Genomic DNA, 22,876 nt, shown 5'->3' on the forward strand with positions numbered 1-22,876 from the left:
GTCCAAGCCCTTCCTTCCCTCCTTCCCCCTCCACTGAGAGCTCTGTCATTAAAAAATGCCTGCTCCTAATTCAGCACTCAGTTCTTTGTGTGTTTACTGAAATAGGAATTGGACTGGTTTATAAGAGCTCCATCTGATTAGAGTCGAGTCAGAGGGGATCTTGCTATGTTTTTAAACAGAAGCGATTTAAGCTCCTACAAACAAATGTGGGTTTTTTTCACTCATAACCACTTCTGGATGTGCTGCTTGCATCCTTTGCCAGTAGTCCTGATCAGCTGTGCTGTTTATTTCCCATTTGCTCTGTCACTGCTGTGTCTAATATCGGACACAGTACGAGATGGTATAGCTCAGGAAATGGTGAAGCAGCTGGTAGGGAAATGAGACAACACTGAATGGTGGATAATGTGAAAAAAGGCAAAATCCACCTGTGACTTGTTACCCTAGGGGGGAACTGTTTCTCGTGAAGATTCTGTACTCAGCAGGTCTGCAGGAAACAAATTTACTAGGAAAAAACAATGGAAAAGAACTTTAAGGTCTGTTTGAAACATAAAGCTGTCTGCTAGAAGAAGAAAGCTTTGTACAAAAGTATATTCAAGCATTTCCTTTTTTTTTTTTTTTTGTAATCTGAAAACAATTCCTTACATAACTGGATATTAGATTGTATTTTTTTTTCCTTGTAAAATAGTTAACACTGAGGGGGAAAAATAGGCACTAAATTCTGTAGACTATCACTAAGTCTTTCTCTGTAGACTGCAGAGTTTGTCACAAAGAGAATTTGTTTTATATGTTAAGTCAAGATTGTGAAGTTTATAGTTACATGGTTTTACTCTTTTTGGTTTCCCTCTCCTTAACGTAGTGAGTGTATGTGTGAATTGTGCTCTTCAGTATATGAAGCAGTTGCTGATACAGTCCTTCCAGAACAGCTTAACAGTAGAGCTAAAGTGTGTTTTTATAGAATAAAAAGAAAAGAATTGAGATACTCAGTGCTCCCGTAGCGTTCTTGTTCTTAGATTCCCCAGCATGATTCAGAATTGCTCAGGTGCAGGATAGGGCCCTCTTCTTCCTGTTAAAGCACCTGTGTCTGGTGCACATTAAAGCACGTACAGGTTAGCTAAAACAAACGTGTATCTCTTTTTTTCCTGGTTAGCTGTGGCCTTAGTGTTTTAATTGATATTTGCACAGATTCTTTTAGCAGTATATATAAAGTCTTTGAACATGGTTTTAATACACAGTTGCTCTCATTTTTGCTTGAATCTGGTATTTCCCTGGAGTCTCCATTTTGAGTGCTTTCTCCCTTATGTGTCCCTTTTCTGATCATGGCTTAATTACATTTTAAGTGCCTTCTGTGTTACTGTCTCCACCACCTCAATTAGTTCACCTCCAACTGTGTGAATTTTTTAATAAGGAGGCACAAAGTATTTCTAGCAATACAGAAGGTGAGCTTTGCTTATCTGCCTGTGACAAGCTTTCCTTCAGGGCATGGAGGAGTTTACAGGGCCACTGTAGGCTAATCCATTAGTGCCCTTTTGGTTTGATTTATTTTCTTTGGGCTAGAGTACTCTCAGCTGATGTGGAAGCTCATAACTTTGACTCTTCCCAAGCATCATTGATCAAGCAGCTTCGCAGAACCAAGACTTATGGTGAGCTCACAGGCTTTGAGTTGCCCACCGCTGCAGAATACAAGGTATGTTAGCTGTGAAACAGGCTACTGGTGTGCATCTGCTATTGCACACATAAAATGTCTCAAAGGCAGATCCTGGAAAACTTTAGAAGCAAATTTTATGGGGAATGCTAATACTGTGAGTAATTCCTCCTGCGTTTTTTAATCTGTTACGATCCAAACAAATTATTTCATTTTCTAATTTCCCTTTTCAGGATTTATCTAACAAAGTTGTTAACAACTTCTGGCTGTCTCATGTTAGGTATTCAGCCTCCCAACCATCTTTATGCACATTAGCAATACAAATATATCCATTTATTTGATGATGAAGGGGATTTGGTTTTAGTTGTGGATAGTCAACAGTACTTGTGATTTGCATTAGAAAGAACAGGTGCCTGCCTGCTAATTTTCAAAGGAGAGAAATCACATTTTTAATGCTTACCAGTCAGTGACTTCTTATTTCCCAGGTATCAATTATATGGCTGTGTCTGTATGAAAGATAAAAATGTTCTGTGGTTAAATCACAGGCTGGAGTTTTCAAAGTCAGTGACTAGAATAGCTGCTGAAATTAGTATTATACACCTGAATAAGCCACTCAATATTTTAAACCAGTTAGAACCAATTAAGGAAAGGGCAAGGAAATCAAAGGGGTCTACAGCTGCAAAAAATGTAGCCAAGTGCTCCCACCCACAAAAAAATACTGGATTTATTTTTTTGTGTAGTGGCTGTGTTCCTAAAGTTTGGATAAATTTTGATGACAGATCATGGGGAGTCACAGCACTTCTGTAAAGTTCACGAAAATGTACAGACGTCTTTTGTTTTGGTGTGCTTTGGAATTCTTCTCATAGTTAGTTCCCTTTGGTGCAGCACAGGAATGATGGTGGTACCTTCCTTCTTTTGGAGCTCTGCATCAAATCTTCTAGATACCATATTATATGCTTAGGAACTTTATTATGATGACACAAATGTCTCAAATTTTCATCTTTCCTTGGTAACCATGATGTTCATTTTAGGGTAAAATATCTTTTAAATACTGTTTATTTAACTTAAACAATAATGACACTGTGTGATATTGATGTAAGGTTGCCACAATGTATTTGCTGGGGATGCACACCGGGAATGACTCTACTGCTTTCAGCTGAGTTACTTTTATGCATCTTGATGGCATAAAACCAAAAATGACCCTGTTTTGTAGTTGCTGAAACAGAATGTAATAGACTTATAATTTATATAGTTACTTATAGAAATATAGTGTAGAAGAAATAATATCTGGAAATATTGGAAAATCTAATAAAGGTCTTGGAAGGAAATTGGTTAAGCAGTTGAAAAATAGTACTGTGATTGTGTGTATCAAAATTAAGATATGCAAAACCAATTATTTCCATTAAATTGTTTTCATATCACTTCAACTGCAGTAGAGCTGACCTTTAAGTTTGAACTGCTGTTACTGAAATCCCCTTGGTAAACTGAACACTTGAAGAAAGAATGGAGCAGAAGTGGTCAGAATTTTTTGAAGGCAGTTTAATCTCCCATTTCTTGATCAGATGGAACATTTGATGACAAACCCCTCAAGAGTGTTTTGGGGGAAGAGGGGTTATTTGACTGACAAGCTGTATCCCCAGTCGGCTAATCAAATGGAACGGATGTGCCAAGTTGTCTTTCATGTGTTCTCATTGATGTCAGATTGGCAGCTGGATGTAACTGGATGTGAATGGAAGCACTGACGAGCTTGTGCCCATGCGCAGGCTTTCTCTCTTCCTTGTTCCAAGATTAATCGGAAGAGTGTATTTGTTGGTCTGAATGTTACTTAGCAGTTCAATCTCAAGTAAAGAATATGCTGCTTCCACAGTAGATGTTAATTTATTAAGATCATGTAAGATCATGTCCACCACATGTAAATTTTTGAAAGATCTGGAAAAAGAAAAAAGGATGTGCAAATATGTGCACCCCTAATCCAAAATAGGGCAAAGTCCTATCCTAAGCTCTAATAGGAAGAATCCTGCAGTCTGAGTTGATTTTTTTTCTTAGTGGAAAAGGTGATTACACACTAAAAAGCAGTTAGTGAATTTCTGGGGAAAATGGAATATTTTAACAGTGAAAAATCCATTAGTGGGTTGGATTTTCAAAATCATGGAAACAAAGTTGGATTTCCAGTTTTATTGTTGGGGCATAACCCAGTGTCTCTTGAAAACCTGACCTAAGAGATGGTTTAAAAATGCATCATAGCACTCTGTTCCACAGTAACGGTCTTGCCATCAGTCTTTGCTCTGTAGCAGGACTCTGATACTTTTCATTAAGAGCCCTGGGTAACCTGATCTAACTTGGCCCTCCTTTGAGCAGGGGGATGTGCTGTTGGCTGCCAAAACACTTTCCAATTTCAGCTATTTTAAAATCCTATAAATTCTTTATCTGTGTTTATGTATACCTAATATTTCACACATGTATGTATATATGTATGTGTACATAAAAAAGCAAGAGAAAAAGTATGAAATTAAGTATAGTGTTCTGCCAGTGTTAGACATCCCACCAAGACAATAACGGATGAAAATTTCAAATTTTGGCTCAATTTATACAGCCTTTTTAGCTGTGGATGCTTGGGAGAGGTATCAGATGTACTTTCGGGATTGATAGCATTTGTGGTGTTGATCCCCAAGATCTGAAGAGGTTGGCTGGCAGTATGTGTGTGTCGTCTGGCTGTGGCCGGCAGACTTAGTGACACTGGAAGCTTGAAGACTGAGATTTGTCAAACTTTTACCTGAGTAATCAGAAAGGGTCAAGCATTTATGTTTCCAAAGTAACTTGTTCTGGTTCATTATGCTTCCTGACTTCTCAAAAATCACAGCAAATAGTTCACCCTTCAAAGCCAGGAATGTCTGTCAAGATTTACAAAGATATTTACTCTTGCTTTTGCTGTCTTTTGTCTCTCACTAGCAGCTTTTTCTCTTTTGATTTCCGTTAGCCATTTTCTGCTCTGGATTTGTAGCAGTGTCGCAACAAGAAGGAAAGAATACACATGCTAATGCTGTCTGAGGTTTGTTGGTTTGGAGGGGGCGATTGCTTGCATTGAATCTCTTCTTCCTGCTTCACCTTCTTCCATCCAGGCCCAGCCATGTGCCTGGGGGTGATGGAACATGGAACAAGCAGCACCCTCCTTTTCTACATGCTATTTGCCCAAATGTCCTGGTTGCTTGTTTTCCTAACCCTTCTGCTTGTGGAGGTTTTCAGAGAAAAGTAAAGCCTTATTTATTCATACTACGACAGAGTAACTGTAAAAGGCAAAATACAATGTAGAACTGCCATTCACATACAACCTTGTTGGAAAGCCCCTGAGACCAAAACAAAACCAGTCGAACAGAATGTCTCCTGCTCTGCCTTGAAGGTGGCTGTGCCCTGGCTCTGACAGGCTGCCGAGGGGGAGTTGCAGGCTGTGGGGCCCTGCTGCTGGGCCTCCAACTGAGGGCAAGAGCCTCTCGCACCCCAGGAGAGGCTGTGGCTCCTGTTTTCCTTGCTCCTGTGATGGCAGCGCAGTGACAGCAGCGACTGGTGTGTGGCTCTTGCGCACAAGGCACTGTTCTCCTGTTCGTTCTGTAAACACACAAGGTGATTGCCTTATACATCCCTTCCTTTAAGGGATTTTGCCTCTAGGTGCTTAGACCTGCTCCATTGCAAATACTTTTTCCTAATTTTCAATATTTTTGACAGTTTATCAGCTGGAATGTGAACAAGTGCAACTTTATCAGTGCAGTCTTGCAGAAGCCTTCCTCTCACTTGTGCTGTTTCATATCTGAGATAACTCATTCACTGAGCATTCACTGCAACTGGCACAGGGCGATACAAACTGCCTTCCTCTGCTCCAACCTGCCTCCGTTTGCTGTCTGCCCTCCATTCATGTCACTTCGAAGGAAAATGGGTAGTAGTATCCTTGATGTTCTCTTAAGCAATTTTGAAATTATATTAGAGTTGTGTAGTTTTTGGTGAAAGTTAGGGTGAGGAGCTGAGTTACTTTGTGATCATTCTTTTTGAGCAGAGTCTGGTCTGAATACACCAGGTCTGTTGAATATCCCATCAGTAAAGGAGAAAGTTTCTGGTAAATCTCTGTTGATAACAGGTTTCTAAAAGTATTTCCATCATCACAAAGCTATGGACTTACCCGGTGCTTGCTCTGAGACAGTCACACTGGCCTGAAGCCTAAGTGCTGCCTTCTTTACCTGGCCCCCTGGCTTCATAGACTTCAATCCTGGATTTACAGGACCGTAAATTAAATCAGATTTTAGACTTCTGGATTTTTAAATGTGTTGCCTTCTAACACTAAGTCAGTCAAATTTATAAAGATACCTGCTTTGCACATCTTTTATTTTAAAAAGACTTTGATGCTTATGTATCATAAATCCAATGTTTCGTCAGGAATTTTACAAGAGAAACAATTTAAATATTTTTAGAAATAAAAGGTATATTTTAAAAATATTTTGTAAACCAGAATCAAAACTGTTGGTAGAAATTAATTTCATATTTCCATCTTAAGTTCTATTAGAAAGTTGTACTTGTCATGAAACCTCTAAAATTGATGTTTGAATTAAGTGATTCTGCTTTAAATGTAACTGCATTCAGAAATTACTACCAGAAAGCACCTCTGAGTTGAATTTAAGTTTGTAGGGATATAGCAACAATCTGAGGGTAATTTCACTTTGAAGAATGTTAGTATACAGTTTATACTCTGTTTAATAATCCTGTCAATCTTCTCTTAAGTGCCATACAGGCTTTGAAACAGGTTAGAACCACAACCTTAACTTTGCCTGTTAAGAACTGTAAACATACTGGACGAAAGCTAGCAGTACCCCACTGTTTCACACTCTGTGGTTAATCTTGAGGAAGAATATTTGTTCGTGTGAAACTCTTTCAAAGAGAAGAGTTAGTTAATCTGCTCTAGCTGATTTGATTCATGGTTCTGCTGTCCCTCGTGGAAGTCTTATCTTGCTGCCTTTTTTTTTTTTTTTCAAAATAAAAAACTTAAGAAAATCTACAGGCTAAGGCTGTGGCTAGCTTTACTTTTGGAAATTTAATGACAAGAAGAAAGCATCCATTATCTATTGCTTCCCTGAAACACATACACAAATGCCAAAACTTAAAACAAAAATTATTTCAGAACTGAAGAACCTTTAAAATTCTTGAAAGAAAATTGTAATGTTTTTCTCTTAGAATAGAATTTTTGAAAACAGAAAATCCTTTTTCTTTAAAAATATTAATTTCTTAGTAGATTTTTGCATATGGAGAATGAAATTGTAATTGAGTGTGTTGTAGGACAAGCTTTTCCAAACTCTATTTCATTTGTAGCATTAGAAGAACTTCATTTATCCTCACAAATGATACTGAGGTTCTTTCTCATATGTGATAATTAGATTATTTTTTTTTTTCTCCTCTTGTCTTGAATCAGGTAGAGTTAGTGTGGTCATTATTTGAGATTAAGTAGGTTTCCTTTATCAGAAATTTAGGTTAAATGCTAACTCCTGGCATTTGCTATGGTTTTATAACTCTAAAATTCATTAAAGGAGAGATATTTATGAGTACCTGCAATAGAACTTTCTCTTTAACAGAATCTTGTAAATGGAAGTACTTTACATCATAAAGCCACACTTTAGGAATTGGAAAGGCTATAGCCAGCAATACTTAAGATGTATTTGAACTTGAAAGATTAAATTCCTAGTCAATCTGATAATGACAATGTTTCTTCCTAAATTTGTTTCTTCCTAAATTAAACTGAGACCCACTGCATCCACAGTGTAGCTCCAGAAGCCCTCTCTCTGTCATCTTGCTAGTTACTCTTGAAAAACAAAATCTCTACCATAAAAAAATTTCTGGTGATCTACAGAAAGAATATTCCACTGTTGGGGAGACAGAAAGTTTGTCGATGTCCTCATAGGATCAGGATGATTTCCATGCAGAATTTGAGAATTACATTTCCTTATTCATGTTGATTTTAATAGTAGTAAAAATAAAAATTAATATCTGAGAAGTCTGGGAGCATTTTAAAAAATAAGTTCAGTCTGCTCCTTCCCTCTTTCTTTAAGTTGGAAGAATTAGTGTGAAGAAGACACTAGAAAGATATTTGCCATGAGGCATGGGTTGGAACCTCATCCTCTGGGGAATGACCTGAGGAATAAAGAGTTTCTTTATTTCTCATACATTTCACAAGCCAAAGACTTTGCTGAAAGTACAGCCTCCTTTCCTAATCCCTTAGCTGCCTAATCTGCAGATTTCATGAAACTCCTTAGTGTTATAGCAGACTGATTCCTCTTTTATTCCTCCTTTATTTGTTATTAGTTATTTTTAACTTTCTAGCATCTCTGGTGGTAACTGGAGATTAGTATAAGAAAACTACATAGATAAGGGAATGGAGGGAAAAGTTGAAATACAGTAAAAGAAAATGTGTACAATATGATGCATTTTATATGTAAGTATAAAAACTTAAATGGTATCTTTTATGTGCGTATTATGTATATTATGTAATAGGTATATCGATTTTTTTTAAATAGATGCAACTGAGAATCTGTTTTTGGCTGTGGTAATAGTGTAATTGGTGATAAACATGAGACTTCTAAAGCAAATTAATAGTCAGTGTAATGTGCTTCTGCAAATTAATTGATTTTTTGGCTTCTTCCTCAATGATTTTCATATGAGTGGTTACTGAAGCTTAATGTGTTTGAATTATATTGTCCTAGGAAAGATGTGACATGTTCTAAACATGGAAACAAGTAAGATCTTTGACTAAATAAAATGTGAACACACAAAGAGATTCACAAAGTTATCTATCAGGTTATGTTACACGAACGGCTTTATGAAGTAGCTTAAGATCTCTGCCCATTTAATTCTCAAGTCCAATGTACAGCCAGTAAACCATGGTCCTCAGGTGAGAAATGAGAAATTTTAAGGGCCATTGAACATACTGAATTTAGCAGAGTGCTCAATAGCCCTCAAAATTTCTCATTTAGGAGGGTGCATATGTATTGCTTCCAAAAATGAATGTGAACTTCACTTTCCCCATTTGATTTACACTTCTTCCTCCCTTCTTCCCTCCCTCCCCCTCTCTCTCCCAGGCTCTTATGCCATGAGTAGCTGGTCTGCCTTTCTTCTCATTTTGAGTCACATACAATACACTTGCTGATTAAAACATTGACATAAGTTCAGATTGTGAAACAACATATAGAAATGCACAGTGTAACACTAGAGAATCCCAAACCCTACACCAACCTCAAAACTGTGTGTTTGGGATGTTTTTTCCCCATTTCCATTATCACTTCTTCAGACACCAACTTGGTAACTAACATAAATGTGACACATGTTAATGTATATTATTTGCCTTTCTGGAATTCCTACCATTATTTTTCAGGATCTTTCCATCAGACCTGCTCCCCAGAATCTGATATTCCCAGTATTCTCAAATAACCTCTAGTGTAAAAGAGGAAGGAGACTGAACCAAAATAAGTACCATGGATTTAATCTTCCAAGATATTGATATTTTCTCCTTGCCTTTGAGCTACTTATGCTTCTTTATAGTTTTACATCTGCAGAGGTAGAGCAATTTGTACATTTTCATCCAAAGAATTGATTTTGTGTGTGTTTGGGTGGGGAGCATCCTCAGACTAAGAACCACCTCAGACAAAGAAGGATAAAAAAATTTGTGAATCTATGATATTTAAAGAGACTTTTAAAATGTGTAAGTCAGAATTGCTTAATTATATGATAGGGTTCATAAAAGGCACATGATAGCAACTTGTCAAACTATTCCAGTTTATAAATAATTTACATTTTTCTGTAAGCTCTTTCTCTAGTTGAACAGATAGGTCGATTAAGTAATTTAAATAAGTATTATTTGGCATTCTGTTATTAATGCAAAATAACAATTTTCCATAAGGGAATAGGAAAATTTGAAAGGAAGGTTCTTTATGCTCACCTGTGTTTATGTACTAGTTTTGTGATTCTCTTTTATCTACGTTGTTTGGACAGTCTTCTTTTTATTTTAAATATTTATTTATTGAAATAAATATTTATTTACTCTCCCAATTAGTTGTTTGAAAGTAGCAAGATTCTTGGAACATAACAACAGTGGGGAAATTCCACAAGTCCTACAAGTCCACTAAGTTTGCAGAAATAGTAAGTGGAAGAGCAGGACCCCCGTGGTCTTTCAGTTGGGTAATTTTTGGTTTTTGCCTGTGCTGGAAGAACTACAGTTGCAGAAAGAGTAGGTGGCACACAAAGGACAATGAAATAGTCCTGAAGATGCACTGGGATAAATGTTTGATATACACTTGAAAACCCTAACTGTAAAGTTAACTATACTGGTGACTAAATTAATGCTGTAGTAAATAAATATGTGGTGAGTGTGTCTGGAGTTTTCAGTAGCTCTCTGTTGGTGAACAAAGTTGGAGCAGTGTTAGAGCTGGCTGCCTGTTCAGCTGCCTAATTCTCCTATTAACATGAGCACCTTAAAAACCAAAGGCACCATTGGCCAGTGGGGTTAAACTTCTCTTTAACTGCTCACCTCTGAAGATTTTTTTTCAGCAAAATTAAGTTACTTAAAGGTGGAAAGGAAGGGATCTGCTAATTGAACTGCTGATTTAATTAACACACACAGTCTTCTTTCCTTTTCTTGATCATTATATATTTTACATTTTTTATACATTATTTTTGTAAAAAGAAATTAAAATCAGTGAGGGGTAAAATACTTGTATTTTTAACAGTTATGTTACAATAGGCTTCACAAGGCTCCAGAGGTGAAAAACCTATTGTGATCTTCTATATACATTTATAACTGCAACGTTTTTTTCTCTGTCCACCGTTCATACAAAAACTTGAATTTCATGTTAATGTTCCTTCATCTTTCATGTGACTGTCTTTTTGGTAAGACTAAATCTATCATAAATCCACTTGAACTTTATCTCCTTGTGGAAATATGTAGTATTTTAGGTAGCAAGGTTAGGTATGCAGACTAAAAGCAGCCACTTTTGCCATTCTAAGTGCTTTTCAGAAAATGCATCCCGTGGGAGTTAAAATACTACAAAGGCTTGTATACTTGAGAAATAGACTATTAAGGCAATATATTGTGTTAGACTTCAGCTGAATATGAGTTTTAGTATAAAAAACTCACTTTCTTTTGCTCCATCAAAAAAAAGTTAGCTAAGATATTGAATATGTTACATTTTCGATTAAAATATAGACTGAAGGGTAAATTCTGTGCTTCTTAAACATGTGTAATCTAATTAGCATTTGTGAGATTTACTGGGATGGATTTTCCCCTTGGCATATGCAATTGCAAACAGGGAGGATGTGGGCTGCAGGCTGTAGCAACAGACATCTGCCTGGAGTGGACAGCCGTGTAGAGAAGTGCCTGCATCCTTGCTCCCTGGGGACCTGGCCTCAGCTGACATGGCTCATGAAGTTATGAGAAGATTTTTAATTACAAGGAAGTTCCTCAGCTGGTGAAAATAAGTAGAAATCTGCTTTGAAGGGGAAGGAGGTTCAGAAGATGCCTCTTGAAATGACAAGGTGTAATTTAGTTGACAGAAAAGTACTCTAAGAACCCTGTGTTGCTGTAGTACTTTACAGAAATCTAAGTTAAGAAAAATAAGAATAATGCTGCTTTTTGAGAGAATTTAAAAAAAAAAAAAAATATGGGGCAGGTTCATTGGAGGTTTATTTCTGCAGTGGGAGCCTCAGTCAAAATTAATCCTGTTAGCTCTCTATTTCATGAGGAAAGAGTTAAGTGTGTTTTTCGATCTAAATTGTTCTTGATGTACATCAGTAAACTGTCCCCCTTTGGAAGTACCTTCTCATTAGCGCTTATTAGAAGCACTTTAAAAACCTGCTAGTGTCTTTAAACACAACTGTCCAAATGTATAAGCCTGATTTACTTTCCTTGAATTTTATATGGTTTTAGCAGCTAAATCTTAATTTTTGTTGATAATATACTTCTTTAATGGCGGTATACATTAATTCCTCTTTTTCATGTCATCTGCTAAAGCATGTGTTAACCATTATAAATTTTTGATGGAGTGGACAATCTGGACTGTACCCCTGCATGTGACTAGCTAGCTCATTACTGGTTGTGAGCTCCTCGCCAGCAAGATTTTGGCCTTTCTTTCAGAGCACAGGTGCAGTACATGGAGTGAAGCTCCTGTCACTTTTTTATAGTAGCTCAGCTCAATTAAGCAGAACTTCAAGTCAGCTGTTTCACAAGAAAGCATTGACTCACCTCTTTGTTACTGAAAAATGTTTGGTGAAATAGTGGCATCCACAACCTCAGTTTAAATGAACAAGATAGTCATAGAATCATAGAACCATTTAGGTTGGAAAAGACCTCTAAGGTCATCAAGTCCTTTCAGGCTGGAGTGGAATCAGCCTGCTTATATGATCCAGTCTGTATTTCATTGATACTAGGCTCTGGGTTAGTAATGTGGGACTGTTGCTGTCATTTTAATTCTTGGTTTCTGTACAAATCCTTTTTGAATTTGGTAAAGAAAAAATAAGAATTGACGTGCACCATTTGCAACCGTAATTTGTATAAAGGTGATTTTATTAATTTAGTGCTTTCAAAAAGAAAGTAAAAGTAAGGAGTATAATGCAGCTGTGATGGTTCAGTGTCCAACATCAATATCTGCACTCTTCATGTCACCCAAAGATTTGGTCCATGCTGTCTGATTAAAGCAAGTGGAGCTTGTTTGTTAGGTATATAATACATAATTAAAGCAATACTTAAAAATAGAGCATTGTATGAGCAACACTGTACTTAGTTATATCCAATAACTTTCTGTGAGATTGCCTCTGTGTCTCCTATGCCCCATGAGCTTTGAAAATCTCAGGAAAACAGAACTTTTCTGAAGACTAAATGTTTTGTGTTTACCACTATAGCCATAGGGGAAGGAGAGCTTCTTTCCAGAGCGTCCTGTAGGTTTCGAAGTCTCTCTTGCAAGCATCTGTGTAAGATTGAGAACCAGTAGCCTCTAGTCTCAGCTTCCATTTGTGTCCACAAGCACTACCTTGAAGTACTTTTCCTCCTTCCTTCTACCAGTCAACCAAGTGCCAGTTTTAAACAGGCCCCAGACAGCATGAAGAACACTGCATTGTAATGGTAGATAAAGTTTAAATGTCGAATATTCCCTCTACTGCAGAAACTATGTAGCTGCTTCCCACCATCTTGGCTATTTTCTCCTAGCCATCTCCACCAAACCTGTCAGCCTCAAGGCATTTGAAAGACATTTGAGAACAGAGCTAGTGAAGATGGAATATGTTGCAGCTTCTCAGGTGTAGGGTTGAGACCAAGTCCTCCTGTGACCAAGGGGAAGAGATCAGAGCGGTGGTGGAGCACACTGGGGAGGCCCCACATCTGTTTTGCTGCTCCTATGGCTGCCGCTGCTGGGGTGGGCCAGCCAGTGCCGTGACAACGCCAGGGAGATAGGGTGACCTTCCAGGACTCTTACATAGGAAAGTGGGGCTGTGGCCACTTTTTTGTGTTTGCTGCCCACCTTCCCCTGCCCTCTAGAAAAGAAGTTGCCATTCCCTGAGCTGAAAGCCAGCCCATGCAGGCTGTCACTACAACAGAGACCTTCAGGCATGTTTTGATGGCAAAGAAAAGATATACAGAGATAGATGACTTAAAAACTAAGCCACCTAAGCATATACTAGCTTTGCATTTTTTTAGCAGATTTTGATCAATACCTTCAAGAACAAACCAGGGCTTTTTGTTATTTCAGAGAGTGTGCTTAAAATAAAAAACATTCCTCTCACTGGCTGGTAAGTGGATTAGTTTGGCAAACTAAAGCTTTAGTTAGGATGACAGTAGAAGAGAGTATTTGTTCTCAGTCTCTATCAGTGACTCTTGTCTCTAATGTTTTTTTCTAGAAATTGAAAGAATACTGTATGCATGTTTGATATTGTATTTAGTCTCTCAAGATGGCATCCCAGGTCTGATGTTCAATTAGGGAGTGCAGTTCTGTAATCCTTATTTAATTAGAACTCCTTGTCTTACTCCCTGGGAGTTGTATTTGTAATTGGATTCTCACAAGTGAGAATATGCAGAGGCTACCTCAAAGGGAAGTTGTAATTTGCTGATGTGTGTTACTTACTTGTAGTTCTTCGAGAATGTTTCCTCTGCATATTCACATTATGGGTCCTGTCCACCTTCTGTTTGTCCTCGGATTTCTACTGCCCTACAGTTGTGGTGTTTAGTAAGAATAACTGAAGTATTGAGCACTGTACAACTCTTTAAAATCTCTGATTGCTTGGAGTCATGAGATGGCACTTGTACAGTCCTAGTAGTCACTGCTCTTCCAGGAAGTTCCTGTAGGTCACCAGCACTGGAGAACCAAAACCCACTGGTGTGAATATGCAAGGACAGCACTCTCAAAGAGCAAGACAACGGTAAGTGCCCTTTCTTTGTCTTCTGTGATTAACCAAATATTTCAAATGTTTTTCTGTAAATTCCCTATTTGCAAATTTGCTACGCTTTCCCTATGATAGAAACATTGAGATTAATTTTAGTGCTGTTGCCTTTCTGGCAAAAACCAAGAAAGTACCTGTATTTGTACGTACTCACTTCAGTTGTAAATTGATGTACTACTGTCAGCGCAGGGGTGTGTACACATGTTTGAACTATAATAACCTAAAATGCACAATTACAGTGCAGTATTATATATTTTACAGAGTTGCACTCTTTTAGTTGTATTATAGTTATAGTAGATTAGATAGCAGAGTAAGTCACTGACTAAAACAGTCTTCTAATAGTATTAACAATGTTAATTCTCAAAACAGATTCTCCAGAAGAAAATCAAGGGTATATTGCTTTTCATTTCTAAATTTTTTTCTGAACTTTTGTTTTCTTCCAGACATGGAATTCTGTGAGACTCCTCATATTCTGTGCTCTGGCTATCAAACAGATTTACATGGTGTAGCTGAGCACAGTTACCCCCTAGAGGTGGGCTCAGATGTGGATACTGAAACAGAAGGTGGTGCGTCCCCGGATCATGCCCTGAGGATGTGGATGAGGGGGATGAAATCGGAACACAGCTCCTGTTTGTCAAGCCGGGCAAACTCAGCATTGTCCCTCACTGACACTGACCATGAAAGGAAGTCTGATGGGGAGAATGGTAATAAAGAAATGCATCTAATGTACTGAATAGAAGTAACAATTTATTTGAAACTTCATTCTTCTCTTTATTTTCCTTTTTTTTTTTCTATTTTCTTTCTTTTCTCCCCTTCCTTCTTAGGTCTCTATAGTATATTGAAAATGAAAGTGTTGTTTGGTGTGTGTATTGTATTTATAGTATAGATGGAAAATAAGACAAGAATTGAAACTGTTTTAGTTAAAATGTCATTCTTGTAGAGACAACTACTTTCCCACATTCTCCATTTTTATGCCATAAGACATTTATCATTTGAGTTTAGTGGCCTATGAATTAGATCCTAAAATAAATCTATATATGCACATTTATATCACATTTTGTGTAGAATTAATCCTGCACATGCTGGCCTCTGGGCATAACTTTAGGACTCGACAGCCAGGTGACTTCAGAAAGACAACCTGGAATCCTAAATGCTCTATTTACCTGTAATTTCAGGCTACACCTGAAGACATGCCTTTACCAGTAGGACAGATTGAACAGGTCTTGCTCATATCTCAGTTCTGTATTTCTCTGCATATGGAGAGTGGGTTTCTGGTTTAGGTTTTGGGGGGATTGGTTGGTTGGGTTGGGTTTTTTTAAGTATTTGTTGTATTTCAGGATCTTTTTACTTATTTGTTTTTCTTACGGTTTAATGTGTCACAGAAGGGAAGATGTTTGTTTAATTAAGTAACACAGGGGGAATTAATAATTTTTTATCTCTGCATCAAAATTGATGAAAATCTGCTCTAAATGTTTCCTTAAAGAGTATAGTAAGTAAACAAATTTATCATGCTTAAGATCAACAAGCTTACCTCATATTTTAATTTCTGTGTTTAATAGCTCCCTGTTATGACAGGTCTGAATGTAGTTAAATATGTATGTTTAACTGGGTAAGAGATAGGGGAACCAGTGAAAGTGGCAGATTGACACTTCAGTGTTGACAGTGATACATTTTAGTAGATCTCTAGTCATAAGATGAAAGAGTTCAGTCATGAATGTCATTTCTGTAGTTATGTGTTTTGAATTTGTCAAATATTAAGCTGGTAATTTAATTATCATTTCATCTGCGTGTTTGTCAATACCAATAATAATGTCCAATATAGGTTCAAAGACACGAGATTAGCTGCATGAGTTGGGGTTTTTTTAAAAAAAGGTTTTAGTGCACAGCTCGTTTTTAATTAAATACTCCTTTGAGGATTAAGCGTTCTGCGCTATCACGTTGTATCGTGTTGCTAGAATCAGTGAATTTTCAGATGTCACCCCATTTGCACAATGATCAGTGCCTTCTAGCTTTCTGCTTCTGCCACCTTCTGGGTGGGATCCAGCCTCTGTAGAGTGTTGTTGCAGACAGGTTTTTTGATTGGGTGGTTGGGGGTTTTTTGCGTGTTTTCCTAAGATACTTGGGTCTAGATGGTGGCTGAAGGAATTGAATTGGTCTGCCTGGAATTGGTTGGCCCTTAACTATGAAATGGTATAAAGGGCATGCTACCTGGGAAAGGCCTGTGCATACTTGTACCATTCAGACTAAGAAATACACATGGTCATTTATGTTTTAAGGTGCTGGGAAGTCGACGTATTAAAAGCAGATTAATCATATAACCAAGTTACGTATTTCAGTCTGGAGTGCATGGTGCAGCTGGGTATTCATGATCTTTTGCTAGCCATACAAGTTGCACTAAATAAGTCATCTTATAATAAAAATTATTGTAGGTAGTAAAGGAAATGCTTTTGTTACTTTCATTGTCCTACATTGCAAAAACTATGGGTTAAGTGTCATCAAGATAGGAGCACGTAATCATTCTGTTTCACCAACAAAGAATGGAGTGGTTGCTTCTAAAAGTTTGTCTCAGAGAATGATTTTAGTCAATTTAAACTCATTTTCTGCATGGTCTAGAATAGAGCAGGGTAGTCCTTTAGCATGTGGCTTTACTATTTGGTTCTTTTTAAGCTTTGTAACAAATTTTTAATCAGGGATTTGTGTTTTAGGTACTTGAATACAAATTTTAAGTAGTTGGGAGAGGAAAGTGAGGGCAAGAGTAAGATGGAAGAGAGAGAAACTGAGAGCACAAGCTCATTTGAACTCTTTAGTTGTCTCCAGGCAGGGTCAACAGAGTAGATATCAGCTCTTCCTGTGGCATTGAATCATTATAATAACTACAGTCTTGAAAGTTAATGTGGATAAATTTGAAGACAATGATGTTCAAGCTATATTCATTTATATTATCTAGTACTTTGCAGGTAAATTCACAGTCAAGATTTCTGATGCAGAGGGCAGCCTGTTTTCCATCTGGGTTGGCATTCTGTAACAAAGCACTCTTTGAATACACAAGTTCATAAATCTCTGCTTAAATGAAGTAATAGATGGCAAATCTTTCTGTTTCTGTGCAGTCATTTGTGCCAGGGGCTTTATTGGATAGCCACAAGTGTTGCACTTATCCATGTCAGTTCCTGCCATAGAAGTCGACTTTCTTTGTGCCAACCAGTAACTTCTGTGGTGTGAAAATGGGTGAGCGCATAAGATCAGTTGCTGCAAGTTCATGAAATGCTAGTTTCCATGATACTGTCTAATTGCTGTAAAAATAGACATTTAGAAATTCTGGCTTTCCAAGGGCTGATCACATGGCATGTGAACACAGCTATTTGTAACTGGAGTAATATTAATGAGGAAGATACAGTTGTCACATTGTTTAAGAAAACTAATGGTTATTATTCTCTGTGTTTTGAAAAGGTCAGTTGGTTTTTGTTGTTTGGTTTATTTTTTTTTTCTCTATGAGCACAATTCTGCTACAAATGCAGAATAACTTTTCTGTGGTGACATTAGGACAACTAACTGTGTGTGGACTCTGGTAGACCTGCTTTTAGGACTGTTTTTGCTTTACGTTGATCTGAAGGAAATATACTTTTGCAAATTTTATTCTGTTCAGATATTCCTCGAATTTTTCATATTCATGGAAAGCTCTAGCAGGAGGTTCCCTGACACAGGATATATACTTCATTATGTATTCCGAGTAGCCCAATTTGAGAATTTATTTGAGGATTATTTTCCTTCATAGATGCACCAACTCTGTCATAATCACTGCTTAAACATACTCCGGTTGTTTTGGCAGCATTGAACAGATTGTATGAAACACCAACATTCCCATTTAAATTAGTGTTATCAGTGTTAATGGCAACTAATAATAGCTTATTAGTGCACAAACTGCCTTCAGCTTTGCCTGAGGCTAAGCAAAATACATATTAACTGCAAGTAATGAATGACCAATTTCCTGGGGATCATTGCTTATCTCTGGTATAGTATAAATACCTCTATTTAAACATGAACAGTGTTACTCTACAATATGTGAATGTAAATTTCAGACAAAAACACTACAAAATAACAGTATCAAAAATAGTTACTTTATTCCATTGAAGAAGACTGAATTTACCCTCAACTCACTGAAACAATGGTATCTGTCATTGCACCATATCAGAATATTGAGTTCAGTGGTTTGGTCTGCCAGATTACTGAGCTGGCAAATTTCTTTCTTTATTTATTTTTCTGGAGTAAAGTCCAGGAGACGATACAACCGTGATCTACAGAAAGGGCAGTCTTCAGATCTATATCTAAAACTACACAATGTAACATGGATCTGCATCCCACACTAGCTAGTGTACTATAATAGGAGACTACAAGGCATTTTGTATCCATATACTCTTCCCCATTAAACTGCTTATGGAGTTCTTATGTTTTGCTTTGCAGGATGTCTGTGCAGCTGTGAAGTGATGAGTTTTACCTCAAGTGCATTCATGCCATGCCATAAGCCATTTTTGAGCCACATTTGACTTGTTTGCACAACCGTCAACTCTTCTATGTACTACCTCTCAGCTGAGAGCTAGTATGAAACTTGAGCCATTCCTACAGTAACACAATTTTTAACCTGTTTAAGGTTGTCAGATTGTTTTAAAGTACTTTAAGGGCTGACTTATTTGGTTTACTCCTGTCCGGTACTTAGATGTTTTTATGCAATTAGTTACTCTTGCTCTACTAAGTAGTGAGAACCAATAGCAGAGTACAGGATACCCAGTACTGGATGAGTGTACTGTGAAATGCACACTCAGTCTTGGATCCGGATTCATGATCAGTTCCTTTGGCTGCATTATTTTATGACAACTAGGCATTGGCTATAGTTCACAACAGTTTCTTTGGGATTTGTAGACGAGAAATTAGGGTGTTAGTACAGGCTGAAATACCACTAGACTGGTCATAGAATATAGCTTTAGAGTGCTTGAGATCTGGCCAAGGGAGTTTTTTTAATAACATATTTGTCTTTTTAAAAACAAAGCGAGAGGGAAAAGAAAAAAACAGCTATGAAAAAAATGTAGTTGTTTACTTTTTCCCCCAGAAATTATTGGGAAACTTCTTTTTTAACATCAGTGTACAGGATCCGATTCTATTTGGAAAAATAATTTTAATAATATCAATAATTTTAAATGGCAGACGACAAAGAATAATATTAGCCATATATTAATAAGTAGATGTAGTAGATAAAATAGTAGGTTACAGATCAAAGCTGAATTTAATGACATAGAAACATGTAAGATTAATCTTGTGTAATTCACCCAAGTATTTATTTTATACCCTGGGAGCAGTGGTCCATTTAACAGAGCTTTTGACTCTCCCTAAATCTCTGGGGTTTTTTCACTTTGATGGCTGGGCCGATGGGTGACTTTCGGGCAAGTCACCTCAGCTCTTTGCACTTCAGATTCAGTGTTTTAACAGTATGTGTTAAAGGGATAAAGAAGCATAATTAGTAAAAGAAATACTGGAATTGCTGATGCTGTATGAGAAACACAGCTCTGTGAATACAGTAGTCATTCAAACATGGGGAGGATTTAGTTAAGGACAAGGTTCTAATTTAATTTATGGTGTGTGTCAGTGGACCTACTGTGAATTCACACCTGTTTAAATTAGACTTGAATCTGACTCTTCATAAAAGTCTTGTATTTAATGCAAGAGAGTGAGAGCATTGGGATTAATGTTGCTGTTATTTACTGTTATTTTGTAAACAAGCGAGACATTAAGCTGATCTCTGGCTTTCTCATTTCTCCAGGAAATTACAGCTACATTATAATAAGGATACATGCTTTGAGAAGAAGTATGCATGTGACTGACTCTCTGTGCAGGATTGTGTTTGTAATAATGATGGCTATATCTGAAGTATTTCCATTAGCTCCTGTTCTTTCACTCTTTATTTACAGTGGTGCAATTAAAAAATTGAGTTACTAATTTGCAAGTAGAGCAGTTAGTTCAAATATGTGTAAGTAGCCTTGAAAATGTAAAGGTAAACATTAGTCTAAATCCCATTCCATCTGTGCCATTTAATACTTTTCATTCCTAGTGTTCTTTACTTTGCCTTTTTATTGTGGCATGGATTATATTCATGTTTGTACACTCCTGTCTGTTGGGTGGTTTTAGTCACCTAATGGATTAAGGCAACCTCATCACTTAAACAAAATGCAAAGCCCCTATGGTGAAATTCCTTCAACTTCTTTACCATAGCTTGTCAGATATTTGATGTATGATACTCTCAGATATAAAAGAGTTCTTTTGCTTCCGTTGTGGTTTTTTTCTCTTTTAGTGTTTAGATGGTATTTATGTTGGTTGCTTCTGCTGTTGTTTCAAAGAAGCCTCCTCAGTGTCAAAGGAAGCACATGAATCTGCAGTGAGGTAGCAGTGCCTTTTGGGGAGCGTTGGAGTATACATTGACATTGTAACTGCTCTGCCGGACTTGTTAAGAGTGTAAGATGCTTTTGTTGACCTCAGAGTGGTTCCTTTGGAAATGTTACTGTCTCGAAGCATTGTAAGTCATCTGAATTGCTTTGGATAAGTGTGAGATGCTTCTGTAAGCACTGTAACATCACCTCAGTTGTGATGTGATGGAAGTCTTGCATTTGTGCCCCTAGTATTTATGCAGTTTATGAAATGGCTCAGATATGGAAATTCAGCTAATGAAGAGTTGTTTGTCAGTATTGTGGGGAAGGTGCTGCCTTTTAAAATTACTATCTTCATTACTTTTTCTGACTGACAGGGTCATTGCATCTGCATATCTGCTATTTTAATCTTTACGGTTTTCATATGGTATATTACACAATGTTAAAACAGTCCCTTTCTCTTTTAAACACTAATTTAAAGACAAATATCAAACAGTATTTACTATGATACATTAAAGATAGTGAAACATTATTTAGAACATAGCAGAAATATTTTTTTATATTCCATAATCCAAATGATCTTTGCCTACAGCATAGTAAAAAGTATCTGTGCATTTGCACAAGGTTGTATAATATTTTTAGCTCCGCAGTTTTGTTTTCTTTCATGGGTAGCTAAAAGAGGGAAGGGAGGGAAGCTTGAGGAGAACAGTCAGGTCTAATTTTTATCCCAGAAATGAGTAACTTGGCATTAGAGCTCAAAAAAAATCACTTGGCTTTCCTCCCCTGTGTTATGCAGGAAGGATAGTGGATGGGGCTTAAGGAGCCTGTACTAATATAAATTGTTGCTCCTTCTTTCTTTTAAATCCTTTTGACTTTCTCAGGTGGAAATGAGCATGCAGGAAAAGTATTTCCACAACTATTTTACAGTGCAAAAGGATTTTGCAGTGCTGCTGCAATTCTTGGGAACTGAGTTTATCTAGGCTGCCACAGGGGGGAAAGATGAGATGGGATAGGCAGTAAAGCGCCTGCCTTCCATCACAGTGCTGCAGTGCAAAAGCATGAGGATTATCTCACTCTTCATTTCAGCAATTGTTGTGAGACTAGGGGGACGCTGAACAAAATACTTTTTCTGTTGTTAAACATTTATCATGAATTCTGCATGAGAGCATCTCTGGACTAGTGTATTGCTGGAAACAGTTCCATTCTAAACAATCAACGTCTCTGTTGTTTTATTTATGTTGGTTTATTATGAAGTTTATAATATGTTTTATTTCTCATCTTTTTGGTTAAAATTTAAAATTTATTAGAAGATCAGAAATCTGTTTTACAGAAACAACCTACAGACATATTTTATATGTATATCCTTTGGCATAAATTATTTATTTTAGTTTAATGCTGCTTTAGTTTAATAGTTATTTTGAAAAATAAGCAATTCTCACTGATATGTCTTAAAATGTAAATGTTCCTGATAGTTTTTCATCAAAGTTTGGGATGTTCTGCTGAAAGCTGCCAGTGGAACATCATTAGTGCAAAATAAGCGTAATAGGAAAACTTGTGAACTCTGGTCATAGAAGATTATTGTTAAAGCTACTGGATAAATAAGATCAAATTACTCTTACTTGGTTCCTTATACCCTCAGCCAGTAGGGTTTTAAATACAAAGATACCTAAGAGCTTTTTCCTTCCCCCTAGCAAAGTGCTTGTCACCTATTCCAAACTGTAATACTGTAAGTGAGATAAAAAGAAGGGATCTAGCAAATGAGTACAGGATTGGTAGAAAAGTGGAAAATACTGACAAATTATCCTTTTAGGGTCTAGCAAGGTTTAATCTAAATATCATTTCTTCTTGACAGTATCAGATCTTCTAAGAATTTATTGTCATCCTACCATGGATGACAAAAGATTGCTCATTCTTCCTCTTCAGCCTTTTTTTTTTTTTTTTCCATTTTTACCCATTTAATTCATTGTGTATTAAATTACATAGGAGAGTCTTATCTTCCACTTTCAAATTTGTTAGTATTTCATTTCCTCTTGGGCTTACAAGTAAGATGAAGATCAGCATAAATCTGTATTATTCAGAGTTACAAATTGATGTGGTTATAATATTAGCATATCCTCATCGTACAAATGGGAGGTATTGATAGTAGCAAATAGCTTTGGTCACATCATCTAGAAGAAACAGAAAATGGAGAAAGTTGCTGCTTCCCGTGGCTGCAGCCTTCATAGTCTTCTAAAAGTGAAAGCTAAACCAAACATATTAGACTGTTTCTTGTTTCTGCAATAGAAAATAGGATAAGAATGGAAGATTGTATATGGAATTACAGGTAATTTGTACAGAATAATACAGATCTGAATACTGCTTGTTTCAACTTGCT

The 22,876-nt window shown here is 36.9% G+C and overlaps 1 protein-coding gene across 4 annotated transcripts in view; it reads left to right on the forward strand.

Moving 5' to 3' along the window:
* The window catches only part of TENM1 (teneurin transmembrane protein 1), a 348,074-nt gene that overhangs the window by 108,668 nt on the left and 216,530 nt on the right, over positions 1-22,876 (forward strand). For 3 of the 4 annotated variants that reach the window (XM_074882528.1, XM_074882531.1, XM_074882530.1), the window contains exon 3: positions 14,536-14,796. The exons of the other annotated variant lie outside the window; for it this stretch is intronic. In XM_074882528.1, coding sequence (XP_074738629.1) covers positions 14,536-14,796 — 261 coding nt within the window. The remainder of the gene's footprint in view (positions 1-14,535; positions 14,797-22,876) is intronic. 4 annotated transcript variants of the gene reach the window in all.

This window comes from Strix uralensis, chromosome 13 (assembly GCF_047716275.1).
Source record: "Strix uralensis isolate ZFMK-TIS-50842 chromosome 13, bStrUra1, whole genome shotgun sequence".
NCBI classification, from domain to species: Eukaryota; Metazoa; Chordata; class Aves; order Strigiformes; family Strigidae; genus Strix; species Strix uralensis.